Source organism: Lissotriton helveticus, chromosome 3_1 (assembly GCF_964261635.1).
Source record: "Lissotriton helveticus chromosome 3_1, aLisHel1.1, whole genome shotgun sequence".
NCBI classification, from domain to species: domain Eukaryota; kingdom Metazoa; phylum Chordata; class Amphibia; order Caudata; family Salamandridae; genus Lissotriton; species Lissotriton helveticus.
In genome coordinates this window covers 7,805,007-7,831,057 of record NC_136061.1, presented here as the reverse complement: position 1 = coordinate 7,831,057, position 26,051 = coordinate 7,805,007, and the positions used below count along the sequence as shown (strand labels likewise).

General features: G+C 49.3%; 1 protein-coding gene across 1 annotated transcript in view; it reads left to right on the top strand.

Moving 5' to 3' along the window:
- The first annotated feature begins 9,601 nt into the window (after positions 1-9,601).
- The window catches only part of LOC144825364 (uncharacterized), a 158,065-nt gene continuing 141,615 nt past the window's right edge, over positions 9,602-26,051 (top strand). The window contains exons 1-2 of the mRNA XM_078684151.1: positions 9,602-9,710; positions 20,164-20,232. Coding sequence (XP_078540277.1) covers positions 9,602-9,710; positions 20,164-20,232 — 178 coding nt within the window. The remainder of the gene's footprint in view (positions 9,711-20,163; positions 20,233-26,051) is intronic.

The window sequence follows — 26,051 nt, the reverse complement described above, 5'->3', positions numbered from 1 at the left end:
GCTATTGACATTCAAATTATGATCAACCTTTCTGCCAAGCTTTTTATGGTGTTACTGAGAAGAAAGGTTGCAACCGAGGTGAAAACGCTTCCTTTTTTCTGGATCCCACTTCAGAATCTATGTTGGACGCCGTTGTCCGAGCCCTTCCTGTGCTGCTACTCTCAGACCATGATGCTCAGCAACCCCATTTTGCCATAGCTAAAGGTAGACTCATCTGGCACTTACCTACCTTTACAGCAGAGAAATGTCACGCAATAAGGACTCCAACAGACCGGCAGTTCATCAGGAACATTGAAATCGGCTTGGGGGTATACCGCCAGCCCAATGGCAGCGGATTACTCCAGCCGCAACTTCATAATATGGCTGGTGGGAAAACCATCAGCTCAGAGGTGTACTCTGTCCTGCCGCGGAGGAGGTCCAGTGGTAAGACCGGCAAACTTGTTGTTATCCGGCCCTCAATTTCCTGTCAGAGACAACCTTCTAATTGATGGGAAACACTTAGTAATTTTCAGGAAGTCTCCAGGTATTAATGTGTGTGCTTACTCAGTCTTCTATTTCATGTCTTAGTCTCTTGCCAGAGATGGCCTCATATGAAATTATTAGTAGTCTTTCAAAGGCTCCTGGTAAACTCTGGATGGCAGGCTATAAACACTGCTTTCAAAACTAGCCCTCTGCTTGGCTTTGTCTATCTTTCTGAAGAAAGAGCTGTGTCTCCCGTCAGCTCTCTCTTTGGGTTCTAAGTTCCACTGTCTGTGAGAGAAGTAACCCAGACAGCTTTACTGGAAAGCTCAGTGCCAGCTTTCCCTCTTGGAACTCCGTTCCTTCACTAGAGCTTCCAACAAACTTGAAACCTGAAGCACAGTCATTTAGCTGTGTCTCCTTGACAACAACTATCATTGTGTCACCACTAGTCAATTCTAGCCATTATGTGGGCCTCAGGTTAGTGCAGTGTTGGACTTGGCACTTTTTGCAGGGTCATCCCTAAACTTTTTGCCTTTCTCCTAGCCTTTTTTCTGCTCTCTGTGTTGAATATAGTAAGATTGGTCTACACCTGTTTGGTCTATTTAATTTACCCGTCAGTACCTTGTAAAGTGGTATCTCATATACCCAGGGCTAGAAAACTAAATGCTACTGGTGGGTTTGCAGCGCTGATTGTGCCACCTACCAAAGTAGGCTTTCAAACCTATCCCAGGCCTCTGCCATTGCAGGGCCTGTGCGCGCAGTGCCACTGCCGCTGTGATGTGGCACCTAAAGTGTGTGCAATGTCTATGACCCCCCTTTTACTGCATGCCAGTCAAACCTAAGGTAGGCCCTAGCTAGCCCTATGGGCAGGGTGCTAGGTAGGACATGCACCTTAAGTGTGTAACATGTCCTGGCAGTGACAAACAGCCATTTTGGTTTCTCACTACTGTGTGGCTGCCGTCCATTAGGAATGTATGGGAAATTCGATGATAAGTGTTTCAGTGGTAATTCCTCATATGAGAGGAGCAGCTTGGTCAAGTTTGGTATCTTTGGGATGGTAATAATAAATGTAGCGCAATGATGTGCGTTGATTTATTACAACTATTTTGGACATGCTACTTTTAGAAGTTGGCATTTCTGTGTGCTATGTGTCCGCCTGGCTGATAATAATTGCATGTCTGGCTTTTGAGTGACAGGAGCTGGTGAGGTATGTGTCACTTCAGGAGGGGCAGGGTGAGTCAGCACTAGACTGAATGGGACAACTGCATTTGGAGTAGTGGGAGGAGAAGTACCTGGTCCCTGAATAGGTCTGGACCTAGCCTGTACAATACTGGCTCTGCCCCCTGTGGTTGGTCTGATGACGAGCTCCCACCTGACAAAGGGGAAGAGGAGCCTGGTAAACAAAGGGCTCCAATTCCCCCTGAACCAGTTTCTGCTGGTTCCCCCAAGCCCTGTGCCAGGGCAGACTGAGCCCAGAAGTAATATAAATATAGGGGCTGTGACCCTATGAAATGTTGTATTGTGCTTGAGACTGTGGGCTTGCTGCTGACGCTGGGTTCCAGGAGGACCTGCCTGAGGGACTGCCTCCCTGCTGGAGGGCCCTGTGTGCTGGCCTGACTGAGTCCAGCCTTGGCCCCATTAAACTTTAATGACTTCCAAGAACCTAGCGCCTTGTGGAGCGCTTCTATTTTATTTGCTGACAAAAGCAAGCGTGCCCCCTTTCTCAGTGACTCTATAAGTAAATACCAGATCAACAATCTCATTAAACCTGGTATGGTATTTTTATTTATACCTGTTTTTTTAAAAAAAATTATTTAGAGCAAGATTTCAAAAATGGCAGAAAAGAATACACAATACAACACAATTACTTTTCACATTAAGCGCAAAACATTTTTACACTATACATACAGATTATACAAAACAATTATAAAGACTTCAAATGTTACATTCAACACAAAATGCACATTACCGTGCCACGAATTTACAGTATATTGAACCATTCCATACTACAAGAATTATTTACATCAAACGATCTACTTCTTAAACAAGAGAAAAAGAACAAGAGAAAACAACCATGAGGCAATATTATTTTAAACCACACTAAGTATTGACTCTTGTTGAGTTTGCCAGCTCTTGCTGGTTTTGCCGACGCGTTTCAAGTAAGGACCAAGCGTATCCGAACTATCATCAGGGCTCTTGTTAATATTCTGTTGGAATGTAAAAAGATACCGTTTTACTATATTATTTGCCTCTTTTTAAGTACGTATTAAGGCTGTTTGGATAAACTTAAATGTACCTATATTTTCTTCTGAATATGACCTGTTTTGGTTTCTATTCATAAACAACATCCGTGTTTCAGGTCTCCATCGGTTACTCTTATGTACAAGCAATCTGGAGGGGGAACAAAAGAGAATTGTCCACATTCACCATGCAAACTTGTAATGCGTTGCTGAAAGTTCTATTTAGAAATTAGGGATCCATACCTCAGTCTTGTGGATCTTTCTATACCAGGTGGGGCAGAGGAGTTTCGTATCTTGTGATTTTTCCTGTTATGAGCAACATATATCTTAATTATAGTATCTAAAATTAAATAACTACAGCCTTTTGATATATATCACTGGCGCATGAATCGTACCTGTCTTGGATTTCGCTGGTGATTACTCTATTTCTTCCTCGTAAATGACACGTGTACCTGTATAAACAATGTACCCGTGAGTGCGACGTAGTTTAAAATCATTCACACAATGTCATACTTTGGGCCCGAAAAACTGTTAAATTAGTACCTGTATTTCTGCTCGACAAGGACTAGCCTCTAGCCCACACCTCCGGCCCCAGCCGGGGCTGTGGAAAACAAAGTCGCGCTTGTGTTGTATGGACGTTGTGTCCCTTTATACCCAAATTCCTCAGTAAGAAGCTCTAGAGGTAGTTGAATTATTCTTGGAGAAAAGGGAAGACCACACAGAGTACCTACTGCATTTATTCTCAAACTTGCAGCAATAGCTTTGCAGAAGAACTATTTCACATTTAATGACCAGTTTTACATGCAAATCAAAGGCACCGCCATGGGGTGTCCTTATGCTCCAGAAATGGCGATACTGTACATGGAACAATATGAGACCATGTTTGTGGACAGTAATAATCCATACAAGGACAACATTCTACAGTGGTGGCGATATATAGATGACGTCTGGCTCCTGTGGCAGGGGAGCCAGACCGAACTCTTAGAGTTCCACGATTGGATCAATAATAGACATATGGATATCAAATTTTCCATTGAAATGAGCACCACCACAATGACGTTCTTAGACGTGGAGGTCACTTGTGAAGATGGCAAGTTAAAAACATCGTTGTATAATTGTTTCGTATAATCTGTATGTATAGTGTAAAAATGTTTTGTGCTTAATGTGAAAAGTAATTGTGTTGTATTGTGTATTCTTTTCTGCCATTTTTGAATAATTGTTTTTTAAAAAACAGGCATAAATAAAAATACCATACCAGGTTTAATGAGATTGTTGATCTGGTATTTACTTATAGAGTCACTGAGAAAGGGGGCACGCTTGCTTTTGTCAGATTTATATAGGGTCCAGCCCCCCCTCAGCCCCGCTAAGGACCTATCTCCTTTTTGTTCACTTCTATTTTATTTGCAGCACGGGCTGCGACCTGGGGATTCCCCTACGTTGCATGTGTAGTCTGCAGCATGCTGCTGGCAAGATTGCTGGAGGCAACCCCGGCGTAGGGATTTCCCCTGAGTTCCTTCGGAGAGCGGATGCCCACCCAGCATTTGGAGCTTACTGGCGGATGCTTGTGTGCTTATTGAGAAAAGTGGATAACCACCCCGCAATTGCCTGGATTTGATGCAGTAGCCCACCCCGCATTTCACAGCCATGATCCAGAGAGAAGACAATGCTGCCAACCCAAAAGTCAGGCCATTTGCCTGATTGTGAGCGTGGGGGCAAACTAGAAGCAGGAAGTAACCGAGCCCTGTGGGCTCGCATCCACAGTCCGGAGGAGCAGGGAGAGGAGGTCCGAGTAGCGGAGGACCTGCAGGGCACACTGCTGGTGCCTGCCCCTGGTGGAGAGCTGAGGGAGCGGTGGGAGGAGGAGCAGCTTTGCTCCCCCGCAGTAGCAGCTGCCTCGGATTGTAGTGGCTTCGAATTTTCTCCCCGCATCGGAGCCCCTTTCAAGGCACATTGTCAGTGCCAGGGGTTTCTGAGCGGACCCACAGGAAAGCAGGCCGCTAGAACGTTGGGGACAATTTTGTTGAAAGAGCCCCAGAGCAGTGCCCCAGAGCACATTTCCTTCAAAGCTGCACCACACCAGTGCGGGCAGAGTGCAAGAGCCCCAGAGTGGGGCTCAGGCTGCACAGTGGTGCCAGGCCTTGTTCACAGCTGCACCACACCACCACGAGCAGCTGCCAAGGTGGGCACATTTGTAGGTCAAGTCCAAGTGGGGGCTCTGGCGGCACAGGAGTACCAGTGCCATTATTTCTGTGGGGGCAATTTTGATTGCTTTTCTGAGAAAGGAGTGAGGTGCACTCCTGCCCTGCCCCAGCGCATTGCGCCCTTTGATGTTGCTGCATTGGCAGCCAAGCCCTGACATTTCAGACATATAGCATTCGAGCCCCAGAGAGAAGGCCAGTTGGCCAGGGGGTCAGTGTTAGGTTGGTAGGGCACCAGGCCCTCATGTGATTTATGTAGTACCTATGATAAATGTGTTTTATGCACCATGATTTATGCTTATGAGGTTATTGCATACTGTGTTTATGCTGGCGCTGTTTATTGCCTAATGTGATTTATACTTATGAGGTTGGCGCATAATGCAACATCTCTAAGTACACATTTTTCACATATGATTCATTCTGGCTATCTGAACAGCCTGGCAAAACAAACAGCTTCGGAGCTTGGTACATGTTTAACTCTTTTTTCAAAGACTTGTTTTCAAACTGAGCGTTAGCCAACTCATGTCTCAGCTCACTATGGGCCATATGTAGGTAGCTTAATACCGGTCGGTAATGGCCAAAAATTGGTACATTTGCAGTTACCGACCGGTATTAAGCTTTTTCTAATAAAGGTGTCTTGATTTTAGAATTCGGTAATTTACCGATTCGGTAGTTTAAGGATTTGGTAAATTACCGATTCCTTAAAATACCGAATTGGTAAATTACAGAATCCTAAAAATCCTATGTAGGGAGCACTCAAGTGAGTGCCTTTTTCATTTAAGGATTCGTTATTTACCACCAAGTTGGTGGTAAATATCAAAAACCTTTTGATAGAAAAGCAATGTTATGCTTTTCTAAAAGTGCCATGTGGCAGACATACATGCCCTCAGGGCATGTATGTGTGCCACATGTGCACAAATGCACGATTCAGGGGTGCAACAGCGTGTCATTGTGACACCCTGCCACCCTTGAATATGTTCGCCCTATTTCCGATTCGGTATTTACCAAATCGTTAATGGTGAATGGCTTCCCATTCATTCCTATGGGCCCCCAGGACCATAGGAATGAATGGGAATTACCGAATTGGTAAATACTGATTCTTAAATATTGAATATTACCGATTTGGTAAAATTTACTGAATTATTACCTACATACTATTTACCGATTCTTAAATACCGAATCGGTAACATTTGGTATTTAAGAATCGGTAAATAGAGATTACCTACATATGGCCCTATGTTCTTTTTCCAAATATTAATTCTTTTGATACATGCTAAACAATACATTCAAAGTGACACCACTATTTCTGTCTGAAATACCAAAGTGATTTCCCTCTTTAAGAGAGGCAATCTCCCTCTCAAATAACTCAGTTGGCATCTGGGACTCTGCAACTGAAAACATATGCTTTTTAGAGAGCATTTTCCCATTTTAAAAATGAACTTGTTTTGAATCCTGGCAAGTGACGCCAAATGTTTTGCTTTAGCCTCTCAGATAATATAGCTCCCGCATGATGGCTCAACACTTAGCAAAGCAGGACACATAACACAAAATAAACAACACCTTCAGAAAAGGTTTTTATTTTACAAAATGCAATGACTCTCTTTTTTAGAATAAGGCTTGGGGTTTTATTTTACACAATGCTCTCTAGCAGAAAAGCTTTCCCTGATGCCAAATGCACAACATTGAAATATATAGAGAGATATGTTTATATGCAAGCAATACTAACACCCTTGGTAAATATAACAGCTACATGCATGAATAATACTGATGAATAAACAAGCAGCAAATCGTATGAGATATGACTCAAGCAAATATACTGGACGTCCTGCAAGAGATCAGAAAGATATATACATTGAATGATTACTTTGGATGTGCACCTCAACTCACTCACATATCACAAAGAAAACACCTCTGATCAAAGCCACTGGCCAAACATCACAATGGGAATAATCAAAGCTCAAGCACCTCAAATGACCACAGCCACTGGAACCCCACATCACAATTGCACTAGTCAAAACTTAGTACTTCACCTGGTGCATACACTGCATCTTAGCGCACTCCTGTCTGGGGGAATCAAACAGCTGTGGTCAAGAGCTCAGCAACCAGGGTTCCATGCTCCAAAGTAGACAAGTCCTACCCCGTTCTGATTCCAAACTCCTGGTTTCTAAGTCAACAACGTTCAGCTTTATAATCACAAAACACATACTAGAACGTTTGAAAGTTGTCCCTCCATGCCAGGAACTCTCCTGAAACTGGCCAGCTTACAGGCAAGCATTCCATGGCAGGAAGGAGTTCTCACGTTCTCTCGCTTGTTTCAGCCTTTATCTTGATGAAGCTCACGAAAGTACATTAACCAATATTTCACAAAAACAAAAAGACCTTGCATGTGATTAACCCACACAACTTGCAAGCGCTGCTGTGCACACAGATAAAGCTCAAGCAGGCACAGTAAGAATTCAGGATGACATGAGGCCATGTCAAAGCCAATAGTAAGAACTTCATAATTCTACCAATGTACAGCACAATGCACATTTGTGAACACACTGCTTATAGATTCACATACTTCATCTCTCAATGTCTTATAGCATTACATACTTCATCTCTCAATGTACAACACCGCACATATTGATGCATCACTGCACTTCAAGATCAAAATGTATATTCCACACCTCTCTCCCTCTCTCATGCTTTCAAATGCACATCCCACACGTTCTGTTCTTGGCAAGGCTGTCCTACTCCTTGACAGCTCCCGCTGAAAGACAGCAAGAGTACAAGAAATACACTTTTAAGAGAAACAGGCATATGTAGGACGTTTTACATTCAGGCTCAGATAAAATAACACACAAAAGTCAGTTAAAATAATGATGCTCATAGGTCATCACTCTAGTACTACAACACACTCTCAGGTGCAGTGTGGAGGTTTATATGCAGACACCCTGAGGTGCAGTAAGGAGTTTTTAATGCACACACCCTGAGGTGCAGTGTGTAGTTTGCCATGCACACACTCTGAGGCGCAGTGTGGAGTTTGTCATGCACACGCCCTGAGGTGAAGAGTGGAGTTTGTTATGCACACATCCTGAGGTGCAGTGTGGAGTTTGTCATGCACACACCCTGTGGAGCAGTGTGGAGTTTGTCATGCACACACTCTCAGGTGCAGTGTGGAGTTTGTCAATCACACATTCTGAGGTGTAGTGTGGAGTTTGTCATGCACACACCTGGAGGTGCAGTCTGGAGTTTGTCAAGAACACATTCTGAGGTGCAGTGTGCAGTTTGTCATGCACACTCTCTCAGGTGCACTGTGGAGTTTGTCATGCACACACTCTCAGGTGCAGTGTGGAGTTTGTCATGCACACACCTGGAGGTGCAGTGTGGAGTTTGTCAAGCACACACTTTCAGGTGCAGTTTGAAGTTTGTCATCAACACACCCTGAGGTGCAGTGTGGTGTTTGATATGCAGACACCCTGAAATGTAGTGTGGAGTTTTTGATGCACACACCCTGAGGTGCAGTGTGTAGTTTGCCATGCACACACTCTGAGGGGCAGTGAGGAGTTTGTCATGCACACACCCTGAAGTGCAGTGTGGAGTTTACCATGTGCACACCCTGAGGCGAAGTGTGGAGCTTGTCAAGCACACACTCTCAGGTGTACTGTGGAGTTTGTCATGCACACACTCTCAGGTGCAGTGTGGAGTTTGTCATGCACACACCTTGAGGTAAAGTGTGGCGTTTGTCAAGCACACACTCTCATGTCCAGTGTGGAGTTTGTCATGCAAACACCCTGAGGTGCAGTGTGGAATTTGATATGCAGACACCCTGAGGTGTAGTGTAGAGTTTTTCATGAACACATTCTGAGGTGCAGTGTTAAGTTTGTCATGAAAACAACCTGAGGTGCACACACCCTGAGGTGCAGTGTGGAGTTTTTCTTACACACATCCTAGGGTGCAGTGTGGGGTTTTTCATGCACACACCCTGAGGTGTAGTGTGGAGTTTACCATGTTCACACCCTGAGGCAAAGTGTGGAGCTTGTCATGCACACACTCTCAGGTGTACTATGGAGTGTGTCATGTAAACACTCTGAGGTGCAGTGTAGAGTTTGCCATGCACACACTCTGAGGTGCAATGTGGAGTTTGTCATGCACACACCTGGAGGTGCAGTGTGGAGTTTGTCAAGCACACACTCCCAGGTGCAGTTTCAAGTTTGCCATGCACACACCCTGAGGTGCAGTGTGGAGTTTGATATGCAGACACCCTGATGTGTAGTATGGAGTTTTCATGGACGCACTCTGAGGTGCAGTGTCGAGTTTGTCATACACATACCCTGAGGTGCAGTGTAGAGTTTTTCATGCACACATCCTGAGGTGCAGTGTGTAGTTTGCCATGCACACACTCTGAGGGGGAGTGAGGAATTTGTCATGCACACTCCCTGAGGTGCAGTGTGGAGTTTACAATGCACACACCCTGATGCGAAGTGTAGAGCGTGTCATACACACACTCTTAGGTGTACTGTTGAGTGTGTAATGTACACACTCTCAGGTGCAGTGTGGAGTTTGCCATGCACACACTCTGAGGTGCAGTGTGGAGTTTGTCATGCACACACTCTCAGGTGTAGTATGAAGTTTGTCATGCACACATCTGGAGGTGCAGTGTGGAGTTTGTCAAGCACACACTCTCAGGTGCAGTTTGAAGTTTGTCATCTACGCACCATGAGGTACAGTGTGGAGTTTGTCAAGCACAACTTTCAGGTACAGTGTGGAGTTTGTCAAGCACACACTTTCATGTACAGTGTAGAGTTTGTCACGCACACACCTGGAGGTGCAGTGTGGAGTTTGTCATGTACACACTCTCAGGTGCAGTGTAGAGATTGTCATGTACACACTCTCATGTGCAATGAGGAGTTTGTCATGTACACACTTTGGGGTGCAGTGTAGAGTTTGCCATGCACATATTCTGATGTGCAGTGTTGAGTTTTTCATTCACACACCCTGAGGTGCAGTGTGGAGCTTGTCATGCACATACTCTCAGGTGTAGTGTGGAGTTTGCCATGTGCACACTCTCGGGTGTGGTGTATTGTTTGTGATGCACACACCCTGAGGTGCATTGTGGAGTTTGACATGCTCACAACCCAAGGTGCAGTGTGGAGTTTGCCATGCACACACCCTGAGGTGCAGTGTGGAGTTTGTCATGCACACTCGCTTAGGTGCAGTGTCGAGTTTGTCAATCACACACTCTGAGGTGCAGTGTTGAGTTCGTCATGCACACACCCTGAGGTGCAGTGTGGAGTTTGTCATGCACACACCCTGTGGTGCAATGTGGAGTTGTTCATGCACACACCCTGAGGTGCAGTGTGGAGTTTGTCAAGCACACACCCTGAGGCAAATTGTGGAGTTTGTCATGCACAGGCTGTCAGGTGCAGTGTGGAGTTTGTCAAGCACGAACCCCGAGGTGCAGTTTGGAGTTTGTCATGCACACACTCTCAGGTGAACTGTGGAGTGTGCCATGTACACACTGTCAGGTGCAGTGTTGAGTTTGTCAAGCACACACTCTCAGGTGCCGTTTGAAGTTTGTCATGCACACACCCTGAGGTGCAGTTTGGAGCTTGTCATGCACATGCTCTCAGGTGAAGTGTGGAGTTTGTCATGCACACACCCTGAGGTGCAGTGTGGAGTTTGTCAAGCACATACCCTGAGATGAAGTGTGGAATTTGTCATGCACATACCCTGAGGGGCAGTGTAGAATTTGTCATTCACATGCTTTCAGGTGCAGTGTGGAGTTTGTCAAGAACACACTCTCAGGTGCAGTTTGAAGTTTGTCATGCACACACCCTGAGGTGCAGTGTGGAGTTTGTCGTGTACAAACTGTCAGGTGCAATGTGGAGTTTTATAAGCACACACTCTCAAGTGCACTGTGGAGTTTGTCATGCACAGACTCTGAGATGCAATTTTGAGTTTGTCATGAACATACTCTCAGGTGGGATGTTGAGATTGTCATGCACTCAACCTGAGGTGCAGTGTAGAGTTTGTCATGCACACACTCTTAGGTGCACTGTGGAGGTTGTCATGCACACACCATGAGGTGCAGTGTGGAGTTTTTCCATACACACACCATGAGGTGCAGTGTGGAGTTTGTCATGCACACACCCTGAGGTGCAGTGTGGAGTTTGCCATGCACACACTCTCAGGTGTAGTGTGGAGTTTGTCATGCACACACCCTGAGGTGCAGTGTGGAGTTTGTTATGCACATGCTCTCAGGTGCAGTGTGGAGTTTGTCATGTACACACAGTGAGGTGCAGTGTGGGGTTTGTCATGCACACACCCTGAGGTGCAGTGTGGAGTTTGTCTTGCACACACCTTGAGGTGCAGTGTGGAGTTTGTCAAGAACACACTTTCAGGTGCAGTTTCAAGTTTGTCGTGCACATGCTCTCAGGTGCAGTGTGGAGTTTGTCATGCACACACCCTGAGGTGCAGTGTGGGGTTTGTCATGCACACACCCTGAGGTGCAGTGTGGAGTTTGTCATGCACACACCCTGAGGTGCAGTGTGGAGTTTGTCATGAACATGCTCTCAGGTGCAGTGTGGAGTTTGCCATGCACACACTCTCAGGTGTAGTGTGGAGTTTGTCATGCACACACCCTGAGGTGCAGTGTGGAGTTTGTCATGCACATGCTCTCAAGTGCAGTGTGGAGTTTGTCATGTACACACAGTGAGGTGCAGTGTGGGGTTTGTCATGCACACACCCTGAGGTGCAGTGTGGAGTTTGTCTTGCACACACCTTGAGGTGCAGTGTGGAGTTTGTCAAGAACACACTCTCAGGTGCAGTTTCAAGTTTGTCATGCACATGCTCTCAGGTGCAGTGTGGAGTTTGTCATGCACACACCCTGAGGTGCAGTGTGGGGTTTGTCATGCACACACCCTGAGGTGCAGTGTGGAGTTTCTCATACACACACCTTGAGGTGCAGTGTGGAGTTTGTCAAGAACACACTCTCAGGTGCAGTTTGAAGTTTGTCATGCACACACCTTGAGACGCATTGTGGAGGTTGCCATACCCACAACCTGAGGTGCAGTGTGGAGTTTGTCAAATACACAACCTGAGTTGCAGTGTGGAGTTTGTCATACACACACCCTGAGGTGCAGTGTGGGGTTTGTCATGCACATGCTCCCAGCAGATGCACAGAATTATTTCAGTTTTTACAACATGAGACCCAAAAGTAGTTCAGGCTTGAATACTGACCTACTTGTTGGTAGCATCTCTTTCATCTTTTGCTGTGACAGATGTCACATTCATTTCAACTGTACAAGTATGGTGAGGTGTGCCATCTTGTAGACACATGAGTAATTGTTATAGAGCTAAACACTGTGGGACACTGGAAATAGGTAGATCCTTTTTGGAGGAGGAACCAAGCTAAGAGTCCTGCCAGGTAGGTGAAATGGCTTAGAGTGGACATCATTTAGTGGCACCTATTTTACCTTGTAGGTAGGTGACCCGCAGATAGTCAACAAAACACTGTGCCTGCCCTTACAACAAGGTGAACTATCCCTTCTCTTGGATATTTCAATCAGTCTCAGTAGTGGGTATATCTTACTACTACCAGTTTCAATGTCTCATGTAACTCTTTCTTTGGATATTCATATCTAAAACCACGTGTGTGTGTGCAAACTAATTCCTTGTGCTGTGCTGCTCTCTTACTCTACCCTTCTCTGGTAAAAAAGGGGAGGGGAGGTTGGCAACGCCTCACGGGAGCAACCACCAAGGGGGGATGTGTCAAACTGGTACTCGCTTGACTCCCCGCTATATCACGTCAAAGAATAAAGTGGAAAGTGCTAGTGGAGCCCAGTTCTTTTTAACTGAATAGGTCCTATAACTCATAACCTGGAGGTCAAGCCCTATCACTTAGGTGGGTCACTCACATAACTACACTGAGTTTCTTTTTGTGCACAGTTTTATCCCCTTTATTTTCAAGGTTGGCAACTGCTGATGATGATATAGCGGGGAGTCAAGCGAGTACCAGTTGCTCCCGTGAGGCGTTGCCAACCTCCCCTCCCCTTTTTTACCAGAGAAGGGTAGAGTAAGAGAGCAGCACAGCACAAGGAATTAGTTTGCACACACACACGTGGTTTTAGATATGAATATCCAAATAAAGAGTTACATGAGACACTGAAACTGGTAGTAGGAGTAAGATATACCCACTACTGAGACTGATTGAAATATCCAAGAGAAGGGATAGTCCACCTTGTTGTAAGGGCAGGCACAGTCTTTTGAGGAGTATAGTGAGTAGGGGGCAGCCTGTACCCAGTCCAAATCCCCTTTGGGCCCCTTGTTGTTTGCCGCAGATAGTCAACACATTGTTCAGTGGCAGCTGCATCGGTGTAGCTATTGGTACCCAAGTTAGGTGACCCAGATAAGTGTAGACATCAATCAAACAATCAATCAGGGGGCTTATAAAGAGCGCTACTCACTCGTGAGGGTCTCAAGGTGCTAAGGGGGTGAGGGCTGCAGCTCCGGTTCAGTCAAAAAGCAAGGTCTTTAGTTCCTTCCTGAAAGTGTGCAGGGTCGTGGCGTGTCTGATGTTCACCGGGAGCTCGTTCCAGGTCTTGGCCATGATGTGGCAGAAAGCTCTCCTGTCTGTTCTGTTTCTGTGGATGCGGGGGACCTCTGCCAGGGCGAGGATGGCAGAGTGGAGATTTCTCCTGGGTGCATGGAAGGATACTCTCTCATTGAGGTATTTGGGATCAATGCTGTGGTGGGATTTGTAGTCATGGGTGAGGAGTCTGAAAGTTACTCTCTTCTCGATGGGGAGCCAGTGGAGGTCTCGTAAGTGCTTGGTCATGTGTTCATGGCGCCATGTCCCGAGGACGAGTCTGGCTGCGGTGCTCTGGTTGGTTTGGAGTTTGTGTAGTAGAGTTCTGTTCGTTCCGGCGTATATGGAATTGCCATAGTCCAGTCTGCTGGTTATGAGCATGTGGGTGACGGTCCTTCTGCAGTTGTGGGGGATCCATTCGAAGGTCTTACAGAGGATGCGCAGACAGCTGAATCTGGTGTAAGCTGGAAGACATCACTTAGGGGCAGCTTTGTGGGTGAAACTAAGGGTACCACCATGTAGGCGACCCGGATTAGCCTAGAAATCACTAAGGGGCAGCTCTGTTGCTGGGGCGACGGCACTGCCAGGCAGGTGACCCAGTCCCAGTCTACACATCATTATAAATGCAGAGTGGATGTCGCAAGTTGGCTCCTTTACAATGGCAATAATGCTATTTCTGGTGACATCATATTGCATATCGTCAGATCTGATTAATCCTACATATCCTGTGTGTGCCTGTGTATGCCACAGACTGATCGCTTCTGTAGGTTGTGGCCGTCTGTCATAGTTCATTGGACAAAGGCAGAGAGCCTCTCCCCATTTCAACAAATGTGACAGGACGATCAGAATTGTTTTTACATTAAAGCTTATTTTACACTCTAGTCCTATATGTTTACTTCCTGACACAATCTTTTCATGTTCTTTGTTTAGTAAGAACCTGGTTAGAGCAGTTGATGCTGCAAATTTTTTTGTACAAGACAGGAGCTCTGGCTGAGATGGTTTTAAAGAGTACTGAGCTCTGCTTGTAAGTGTACAATATTTATGTGTACTGTTAATTTGTAAATTTAGTATGATTCTGGTGTCTATATTATGTTTTATTGGACTGTAAAGTTTAATAAAGTTGCAAAAAAAATAATAGCAAAAGGTGTTCTCCCTCGCATGTCTTCCCTGCTTAAACTCTTCTAACTAAATACATACTGGGCCATATGTACGATGAAATGACAAAGTGTGGTGTTAGCCTCTTTGACTTAACAACACGCTCCGCTACTTTGGAAATGCAAGGTGCACCTAACTTACGACGATATGGTGCAGCCTTGTGTTTCCCCCTGTGATGGAGCTAAGTGTAGCAACTTAGCATAAATGCAGGCACCCTTGCACCATAGTGCAAGTGTGTCTGCGTGCAGGGTAAGATTGTTTATGAGCAGGAAGGTGTCCCACCATCTCTCACTCTCTCTCTCTCTTTGACACACTCTCTCAGACGCTCAGACACTCTCTCTAACTCTCTCTCTGACACACTCTCTCAAACTCTCTCACGATCTCTCTCTCTCTCTCTCTTTAACACCCTCTATCACTCTCTCTTACTCTCTTAATTTCTCTCTCGCTCTCTCTCTCTCTCTCTCTGTCTGTGTCTCTCACTCTATCTTTGTCCCCCTCTCTCTCTCTCACTCTCACTCTTTTTCTCTGACACTCAGACTGTCTCTCACTTTCACTCACTCTCACTTTCTCTTTCTCTCTCTCTGTCTCTGTGTGTCTCCCTCTGCCTCTGTCTCTGTCTCTGTCTCTGTCTCTCACTCACTGTCACTCTGTCTCTCTCTTACTCTCTCTTACTCTCTCTCTCTCTCTCAGTCTGTCTGTCTTTCTTTCTCGCTGTCACTCTGTCTCTCTCTTTCTCTCACTCTCTCTCTTGCCTTCTCGCTCTTGTCAGAAACTCTGTGGAGTCTGTCCCAGGAAACACACAGTAACGAGGCCTCTTTATTGTAAAGGCCTCTCTCACTGTGTCAGTACGGAACCAACCAGGTGCTTTTTGGGGGAGGCACAGCGCTCTACGTCCGCCCAGGTGAGTGGATCACCCTGGATCTGTGTGGGTTCCATGCCACCTCTCTCTTCCTGTGGGTTCCATGCCCCCTCTCTCGTCCCATGGGTTCCATGCCCCCTCTCTCTTCCTGTGGGTTCCATGCCCCCTCTCTCGTCCCATGGGTTCAATGCCCCCTCTCTCTTCCTGTGGGTTCAATGCCCCCTCTCTCTTCCTGTGGGTTCAATGCCCCCTCTCTCTTCCTGTGGGTTCAATGCCCCCTCTCTCTTCCTGTGGGTTCAATGCCCCCTCTCTCTTCCTGTGGGTTCCATGCCCCCTCTCTCGTCCCATGGGTTCAATGCCCCCTCTCTCTTCCTGTGGGTTCCATGCCCCCTCTCTCGTCCCATGGGTTCCATGCCCCCTCTCTCTTCCTGTGGGTTCCATGCCCCCTCTCTCGTCCCATGGGTTCAATGCCCCCTCTCTCTTCCTGTGGGTTCAATGCCCCCTCTCTCTTCCTGTGGGTTCAATGCCCCCTCTCTCGTCCTGTGGGTTCAATGCCTCCTCTCTCTTCCTGTGGGTTCAATGCCCCCTCTCTCTTCCTGTGGGTTCAATGCCCCCTCTCTCGTCCTGTGGGTTCAATGCCTCCTCTCTCTTCCTGTGGGTTCAATGCCCCCTCTCTCTTCCTGTGGGTTCAATGCCCTCTCTCTTCCTGTGGGTTCAATGCCCCCTCTCTCTTCCTGTGGGTTCAATGCCCCCTCTCTCGTCCTGTGGGTTCAATGCCTCCTCTCTCTTGCTGTGGGTTCAATGCCCCCTCTCTTGTCCCTTTGGTTCAATGACCCCTCTCTCTTCCTGTGGGTTCAATGCCCCCTCTCTCTTCCTGTGGGTTCAATGCCTCCTCTCTCTTGCTGTGGGTTCAATGCCCCCTCTCTTGTCCCTTTGGTTCAATGACCCCTCTCTCTTCCTGTGGGTTCAATGCCCCCTCTCTCGTCCTGTGGGTTCAATGCCTCCTCTCTCTTGCTGTGGGTTCAATGCCCCCTCTCTTGTCCCTTTGGTTCAATGACCCCTCTCTCTTCCTGTGGGTTCAATGCCCCCTCTCTCTTCCTGTGGGTTCAATGCCCCCTCTCTCGTCCTGTGGGTTCAATGCCTCCTCTCTCTTGCTGTGGGTTCAATGCCCCCTCTCTTGTCCCTTTGGTTCAATGACCCCTCTCTCTTCCTGTGGGTTCAATGCCCCCTCTCTCGTCCTGTGGGTTCAATGCCTCCTCTCTCTTGCTGTGGGTTCAATGCCCCCTCTCTTGTCCCTTTGGTTCAATGACCCCTCTCTCGTCCTGTGGGTTCAATGCCCCCTCTCTTGTCCCTTTGGTTCAATGACCCCTCTCTCTTCCTGTGGGTTCAATGCCCCCTCTCTCTTCCCATGGGTTCAATGCCCCCTCTCTCTTCCTGTGGGTTCAATGCCCCCTCTCTCTCTTCCTGTGGGTTCAATGCCCCCTCTCTCGTCCCGTGGGTTCAATGCCCCCTCTCTCTTCCTGTGGGTTCAATGCCCCCTCTCTCTTCCTGTGGGTTCAATGCCCCCTCTCTCTTCCTGTGGGTTCAATGCCCCCTCTCTTGTCCCTTTGGTTCAATGCCCCCTCTCTCATCCCGTGGTTTTAATGCCCCCTCTCTCGTCCCGTGGGTTCAATGCCCCCTCTCTCGTCCTGTGGGTTCAATGCCCCCTCTCTCTTCCTGTGGGTTCAATGCCCCCTCTCTCTTCCTGTGGGTTCAATGCCCCCTCTCTCTTCCCGTGGGTTCAATGCCCCCTCTCTCTTCACATGGGTTCAATGCCTCCCCTCTCTTCCCATGGGTTCAATGCCTCCCCTCTCTTCCCATGGGTTCAATGCCTGCTCTCTCTTCACATGGGTTCAATGCCCCCTCTCTCTTCCTGTGGGTTCAATGCCCCCTCTCTCTTCCTGTGGGTTCAATGCCCCCTCTCTCTTCCCGTGGGTTCAATGCCCCCTCTCTCTTCCTGTGGGTTCAATGCCCCCTCTCTCTTCCTGTGGGTTCAATGCCCCCTCTCTCTTCCTGTGGGTTCAATGCCCCCTCTCTCTTCCCATGGGTTCAATGCTCCCTCTCTCTTCCTGTGGGTTCAATGCTCCCTCTCTCTTCCCATGGGTTCAATGCTCCCTCTCTCTTCCCGTGGGTTCAATGCCCCCTCTCTCTCTTCCCGTGGGTTCAATGCCCCCTCTCTCTCTTCCCGTGGGTTCAATGCCCCCTCTCTCTTCCCGTGGGTTCAATGCTCCCTCTCCCTTCCTGTGGGTTCAATGCCCCCTCTCTCTTCCCGTGGGTTCAATGCCCCCTCTCTTGTCCCATGGTTTCAATGCCCCCTCTCTCTTCCCGTGGGTTCAATGCCTCCTCTATCTTCCTGTGGGTTTAATGCCCCCTCTCCCTTCCTGTGGGTTCAATGCCCCCTCTCTCTTCCTGTGGGTTCAATGCCCCCTCTCTCTTCCTGTGGGTTCAATGCCCCCTCTCTCTTCCCTTTGGTTCAATGCCCCCTCTCTCTTCCTGTGGGTTCAATGCCCCTCTCATTTACCGTGGGTTCAATGCCTCCTCTCTCTTGCCGTGGGTTCATCGCCCCTCTCTCTGGCCATAGGATCTTTGATTCTTTGAAAGATTTGCTTGCTCAGGAGACATTTAAGTCATGAAAGGTGGCATATAATACTATATAATTGGCATGTTTCCAAGGCTGCAGTGTTTCTTCTAAGTTCACTATTTCAACCTCATAAGATGTAAAATGCCAATGTCATCCTGATCTTCAGAAGTATAGTGCCCGGACCATGCTGCCGCTCACAGCACTATCTCACAGAAGCGCTTGTGATGTTGAAGGGATTCTGCTTAGAAACAGAACTATTCCTGTGACCACAGGACGTCAATCCATCGGAACTGAGTCACCGTACCACATCAGTACCTGTGCGCCCCAGTCCAGACGGGCTCGTAGTGACTTCCCTGCGCTCTTAACATTTCCAGAGAACACATCACTCTAGACCCACTCTGGGGTCTGTCAGCCCCGTCTGCTAACACTAGCCCCTGTGCGGGGGTCTGTAAAGCCCCTGCCTGCTAACACCAGCCCCTGTGCGGGGGTCTGTAAAGCCCCTGCCTGCTAACACCAGCCCCTGTGCGGGGGTCTGTTGGTCTGTCAGCCCCTGTCTGCTAACACTAGCCCCCTGTGCTTGGGTCCATAAGCCCCTGCCTGCTAACACCAGCCCCTGTGCGGGGGTCTGTTGGTCTGTCAGCCCCTGTCTGCTAACATTAGCCCCCTTTGCTGGGGTCTGTCAGCCACTGCCTGCTAACACTAGCCCTGTGCTGAGGTCTGTTGGTCTGTCAGCCCCTCTCGGCTAACACTTGCCCCTGTGCTAGGGTCTGCCAGCCCTTGTCTGCTAACACTAGCCCCTGTGCTGGGGTCTGCCAGCCCCTGTCTGCTAACACTAGCCCCTGTGCGGGGGTCTGTCAGCCCCTGTCTCCTTACACTAGCCCCCTGTGCTGGGTCTGCCAGCCCCTGTCTGCTAACACTAGCCCCCCGTGCGGGGGTCTGTCAGCCCCTGTCTCCTTACACTAGCCCCCTGTGCTGGGTCTGTCAGCCCCTGTCTGCTAACACTAGCCCCCTGTGCTTGGGTCCATAAGCCCCTGTCTGCTAATATTAGCCCCCTGCGCTGGAGTTCTGTCAGCCCCTGTCTTCTAACACTAGCCCCCTGTGCTAGGGTCAGTTAGCCCCTGTCTGCTAACATTAGCCCCCTTTGCTGGGGTCTGTCAGCCACTGCCTGCTAACACTAGCCCTGTGCTGAGGTCTGTTGGTCTGTCAGCCCCTCTCGGCTAACACTAGCCCCTGTGCTGGGGTCTGTCATCCCCTGTTTGCTGACATCAGGTGACCTTGTATGGGGTCTCCTTGCCCGATGAGCGCTAGCACCGCTGTCTCCATAGGGATTCAACCCAGATCTGTGACTGGGGGTGAGTGTCTGAAAATTTTCAGCACTCCGTCCATCATCTCCTTGTGTTTGCTGTTCGCCATACTGGCCTCAGGATGCTTTTTATTGGTCCAGGGTAGACCGGGCTTGATAATTTGGGCTAGTCTGTTCCCATGAGGCACAGGGTCAAGACTGATTTGCATATAGCCATGTCTGAACTGAGGTGGCGAAGTGAGCTAAAGAACGATGATTGCATCAACCCAGATCTGTGACTGGGGGTGAGTGTCTGAAAAGTTTCAGTGGTCTGTCCATCACCTCCTTCTGTTTTCATACTGGGGTCTGCCTGCCCCGTCTGCTCATAGATGCTGAATGCTGACCCTGTTATGAGTGCTGTCAGCCACATTTCTGCTGATACCTACTTATGCTGCGGTCTTCAGATCCCTGTGTGCTTGCACCTGCCCCCCCTGTGGTGGTATCTCCAGTCACATGTGTGTGAGGAATTGTTCTTTCTCTACCAGGGTATAAAGGTCCCTGTCACCATGCATCTGCTCCCCCTGTGCTGGGGTCTCCCGACCTCCCTGTGTGCCAGGGCGTGCCCCCCCCCCCCTGTGCTGGGGTCTCCAGACCTCCCTGTGTGCCAGGGCGTGCCCCCCGACCCCTGTGCTGGGGTCTCCAGACCTCCCTGTGCTGGGGTCTCCAGACTCTCAGGCCTTCAGCTCAGGTGCCTCTTTTTGTAAGGGCATGTGAGGCTGTGTGAATACTGGCAGCGCCCAGAAGCTTGTGTTCGGAGCAGGCACCAGGCTCTCAGTTCAACCAAGTAAGTTGGAAAGAACTCAAAGGGCTGTCAATCAGCAGTTGGTTTTATCAGAAGGAAACTCCCTTCCCTCTGTAAGTGAATGTACAACCTTGTGGTGCACAAACTGAAAATAGTTGGAATACCTTTCAAACCATGACTTCCAGCAGAGGGGGCTGGGGCAGAGTCAGTCATCTGTAAGGCACCAAGGGGCCGGGACAGGGGTGGTGAGATGTCTTCCGGGGGCTGGGGCAGAGTCAGTCATATGCAGACAGCAGGGGCCGGACAGAGTTAGTGCCGAGTGTGAGTGTCTGCTGAGAGAACATTCTAGAATATGATGGTATAAAGAAGATTCTGAACCCCCCTTGAGGTGAGCCGGGCTCCAGGTGGTATAAACGGTGATCTAACCCCCCGTGAGGTGAGCCGGGCTCCAGATGGTATAAAGAGGGTTCTGACCCCACGTGAGGTGAGCCGGGCTCCAGATGGTATAAAGGGGGTTCTGACCCCCTGTGAGGTGAGCCGGGCTCCAGATGGTATAAAGGGGGTTCTGACCCCCCGTGAGGTGAGCCAGTCTCCAGATGGTATAAAGGGTGATCTAACCCCCCGTGAGGTGAGTCGGGCTCCAGATGGTATAAAGGGTGATCTAACCCCCCGTGAGGAGAGTCGGGCTCCAGATGGTATAAAGAGGGTTCTGACCCCCCCCCCCCCCCGTGAGGTGAGCCGGGCTCCAGATGGTATAAAGGGTGATCTAACCCCCCGTGAGGAGAGCCGGGCTCCAGATGGTAAAAAGAGGGTTCTGACCCCCCGTGAGGTGAGCCGGGCTCCAGATGGTATAAAGGGGGTTCTAACCCCCCTATGAGAGGTGAGCCGGGCTCCAGATGGTATAAAGTGGGTTCTAACCCCCCCATGGAGTGAGCCGGGCTCCAGATGGTATAAAGGGGGTTCTGACCCCCCGTGAGGTGAGCCAGGCTCCAGATGGTATAAAGAAGATTCTGACCCCCGTGAGGTGAGCTGGGCTCCAGATGGTATAAAGAAGATTCTGACCCCCGTGAGGAGAGCCGGGCTCCAGATGGTATACAGAGGGTTCTGCCCCCCCCGTGAGGTGAGCCGGGCTCCACATGGTATAAAGAGGGTTCTGCCCCCCCCGTGAGGTGAGCCGGGCTCCAGATGGTATAAAGAGGGTTCTGCCCCCCCGTGAGGTGAGCCGGGCTCCAGATGGTATAAAGAGCGTTCTGACCCCCCGTGAGGTGAGCCGGGCTCCAGATGGTATAAAGAGGGTTCTGACCCCCGTGCGGTGAGCCGGGCTCCAGATGGTGTAAAGAGGGTTCTAACCCCCCAGTGAGGTGAGAAGGGCTCCAGATGGTATAAAGGGGGTTCTGACCCCCCGTGAGGTGAGCCGGGCTCCAGATGGTATAAAGGGGGTTCTATTGAATCCCACATGTGAGGTGAGCCGGTCTGCAGGTGGTATGAAGCAGGGTTCTGGTTTTAACTGGGCTCTGACCCAAGCACAAAGGTATTTGTTTCGGCTCGCATCAGTGTGTGACTCTGCAGGCTACGGAAAGCTGACGTTTGGAGCTGGGACGTCTCTCTGGGTACAGCCCGGTAGGTGAGGGTGTCTCTGCATCTGCCCCTTCCCCTCTTGCCCGCACATGATCATTTACATAAGCTACGGTAGTGTATAGCACTTCCTTGCGTAGCCCGGCATTGGAAGGGCATTCCATCGGTGGAGCATGGGCGTTCACGGGCATCCACTTGATAAACACTTGTAAACCTGGGAATGTGTCAAAAAAGCTCTGCACCCCTGAAGCAGGCGTGAAGGGGCTTGTTACCTCCTCGTTCTACATGTGTTGTGTCTGCAGCAAGGACAGAAATAATACAATTACCTTTAAGGTTTGTTTAGGTTTTGCCTGGCGAAAAGATGCGCTCTGCGCATCTTTTTCGCGCAGGCGAAAACCTGATGAGAACTGTAGTGGGGTTTGGGTCGGCCCTCGTCATTTATTGGCTGGCTCCATAAATGGAGCCTAGCCATTGGACGAGGGGCCTGTCCGTCAATGCCGGACCAGATTCGGGGGCGTTCCCGAGATTCTTTGGCTTTTGCCGACGTCACGCTACGTCAGCCGAAAGCCGATTCTCGGGAACGCCCCCGAATCTGGTAAGGCACTAGTGGCACCCCGAGCGCTCGGCCGCCTCCTACTACGGTGCAAACGCTGCCTCCCTGATTGCCGCCGCTGCCCGGGGCCGAGAATAACTTGAGGATCTCGCCGGGGCCGCGGAGAGCAAGAACGAAGGAGGCTGCCCTCCCATTGGCTGAGGCGGTCGAGCCCCCTCAGTGCCGCCGCGCTAGGAGTGGTTATTGAGCCGCCACGTCATCGCTGGAGCCGCGCTGCGATTGGCCGCAGCTTCGCCACCATCGGAGGCTCGCCCTGAGAGCGGCGCATCCATCGGGAAACTTCGCCGCCCGCCTGCCTGAGCTAGAGACGGGCCGCCGCGCTGCCCGCGGCGACCCGGAAGTGACTAGCCGGCCGGCCAATCCTAGCGCGGCCGGCCGGAAGTGCCCGCCCCCCCCCCAGCCCGGGGGAAGAAGGAAGACGGCAGCCCAGGAGGAGAAGAAGTATGGCGGGGCTCCCGTGGCCTGGAGGGAGCCCCGGGAGAAGCGGAGGACGTTGCCGGTCTCCCATGCTGAAGAGGGAGACCGGAGAAGGGCCCAGGAGATTGCCGCCATCGCAAGGAGCCCCCGCCAGGACGGCGGCCCAGGAGAAGAAGTATGGCGGTCCACGCGGGGCTCCAGTGGCCTGGAGGGAGCCCCGGGAGAAGCGGAGGACGTTGCCGGTCTCCCATGCCGAAGAGGGAGACCGGAGAAGTGCCCAGGAGATTGCCGCCGTCGCAAGGAGCCCCCACCAGAGTGCCCGGTAAGTTAAATGGGCTACCGAGCACAGCAGCACCACCACCAGAGGCTTGGGGCTCGGAGCCGCACCATGGTGGACCTGGGCGGCTGCCCCAGGAAACACCTCTGCGAGCCCCTACTGCCCCCGCCCTGCTCTGCTGGGCCCTGCTGCTGCTCTGCCAGCATTTGTATGGGCACAATACTCACATTCCGAGATAGCACACTTGGTAAGAGTACCAAGATGAGAAGAGCGTGGAGAAATCGGTCGGTCTGCTTAAGGGATTTGATCTATATATGGATGAAACAGAATCAAGTTGACTCATAGTTCAAGATTTAGGTTTCTTGTACAGGGAGTGCTTTATTTACTTCTTTATTTTAGTTAACATTCTGTACATTTCTTCATAAATATACACTTGAAAACCTACAATAATATTTAAAATTTAAAATAATCAATCGATAACAGATCTAGTCGTCAACAACCCTCGTAATCACACTATGTATTTTCTCCTGTGTCTGCAAATCCCTCTCTCCTGATTGGTCACATTAACTTTGATCGTTGGGCATCTAAAAAGAATAAATTGCACATATTCTATCTCCTGTCACACAACCTACTCATCTAGTTTGCATACTTGAAAGCCACCCCAGAACCCTCAGTTTCACGAACTGGAATCAATCCCAGTGGGTACCAGGTACAATCATGTTGCTTCGACAGAGTGGGCCATTCAGAGCAGAGAACATGAAATAACTTCTCATGATTATATTTTTACAAGATGGTCAATGTTTGATGATGAGCCATAAAATAGCAACTTGTCTCATTTGCAATTTGCAGCATCCTCCAAGTTATACCCAAATCGCAAGACCCGATCAACCAAGGGTGTCTTACAACACCTAGTACTCCTTCACTGCTTGTTTGCCACCATGAGCCATAGTCTCTTTCAACTAGTAAACACGTAGGCGGCTATTGAGAATTTAATTGTATAAAGACAGGAGATGCTGCACCACCATTGTTGTACAAGAAGTGAGTCCCTTTTCAGATCGAATCAGGGCACAGCTGGTCTTGCGTTGCTTCTTTTCCAGTTCGGGGAGTACCCGTCCTGGCAGTTCAGGCTGGACTGTTCTTACTGATTTACATATAGCTGAGTCCAAAATGAAATGGCATGATGAGCAAAGAAGGAACGATAGATTGGGATGCAAGCATTCCTCCCATCATCTTTGGTGTGTTTATTTTTGGTTACTGGCATTAGTATTGTGCTCCCAAGGAATTACTTTTATGCATTTGGTCCTGTTTCCTAGTGGTAGATTAGATTAATAGGCGTTGGGTGTGATCAATAGTGGGGGTTGTGTAAGGTCATGAATATGGTTGGTGGGATGAGTAGATAGGATAGAGATGATTATGCACTGTAAGAGTGCAGGATATAGTTCCCAAAAGGGGGTGGTTGAAGGTTTTCAGCCAAGTTTACATTTTTATGCAGGGTGCCTCCGTGTGCCCCTGTTGCCTGCTTGTGCTGTGTGGGTGTGTGTGGAAGGCTCTGTGTGGTTGTGTGGAGGGCTCTGTGTGGCTGTGTGTGTGGGGGGCTCTGTGTGTGTTTGTGTGTGTCATTTGCGAGAGATAAAGCTAGTGGGATTGTAAATGACAATGCCATTTATTTATGTTAAAAAAAAACATAAATAAAAATAATGTCAAGAGCAATGCCAATAGCTCTAACTTTAACAAAGGCAAAACCATTGCATTGTAAATGCTTGTTTTCTAGAGGATGTTGCCTCTTCCTGCACAAAAGCAACCCTGCCTGTCACACAGACACCCTTGCACTATGGTGTGAAGTTGCCTGCTTTGGCACTCGGCAGCCATTAGTTCGTCAGCGCCGGGTGAGAGCCGAAGAGCGCCATTATCTTGGTAGATATGGCGCTTTGTGGCACTCTCCCTGTCTCCCAACGCAGCTCAGGAAGTTGTCTTGCTGCCCTGCGATGCGTGGATTGAAAATAAGTCTGCTTGAAGTGTAAAGAGTTAAACAAGGTTTGCGTACAACAGGTTTTTGGAAGGTCCATTAATGACTCAAGGCCAGGGATGACCCCTCCCCCACTCACCCCCTCGCCATCCATCTCTAGCAGGGCAGGTCTGTGTAATTTCAGAAATTCATAAAGTAAATTCAGACCAATAAAAAATGTGTCCAGTTCTTCAAAAAGGTTCCTCACAGTTCACAAGGTTAGATGGGTTGCATGCAAATATGGAGGAAAGCCTGGCATTACAGATGAGAAGCGCCTAGATGTTGCGGAAGGCGCTGTGTCGTGGTCACGTGGTTCCCTGGGAGGGTTCTTGTAAAGGGCACTTCCAGTGGGTGAATACGGCAGGGCAGAGGCTGCTCTTTGGGACAGGGACTCGTCTCACTGTCCGGCCCCGTAAGTATTGGAATAGATGTGACTCTTTATGCAACCAGTCCTATCTGTTGTGTGGAGTGCAACATTGATGTAGTGCTTCCTACCCCACTGCGGGGTGCTAAGGCGCTTGCCTACATGGGCAGCATGCTGCACTGTGTGGAGAGTGTGCCTGGAAGGAGCTGTCTTTGTTTTGGTTCAATGTGAGAAGCTTCACCATGTCAGCTGATCACTGAGCTGCGGGCATCGTGTTATGGCATGCAGCGCTTAGAAGTCTGATGGACGAAGAGGTGTGAGAGAAGGGGTGGTCCTACCTCACCGATAGCAGTAGACCGAGCGCCTGAGATCTCAGGTGTGCAGAGGGGGTGTCCCACCTTGCCCCTAGCAGGAGACAAGAGACCCTTTGACCCCAGGCATGTAAGGGGGTCCCCAGGAGGCTCTGGGATTCCAGGGTGTCAGGGTTCACTTTCCAGGACACTTTATTATTATTTTTAAATGTTATTTAAAAAGTTTTATATAGCGCTAGCTTGACCCGTAGGTATCAGAGCGCTTTACTTACACACAGTAAACAGCAGAAAGGACATTA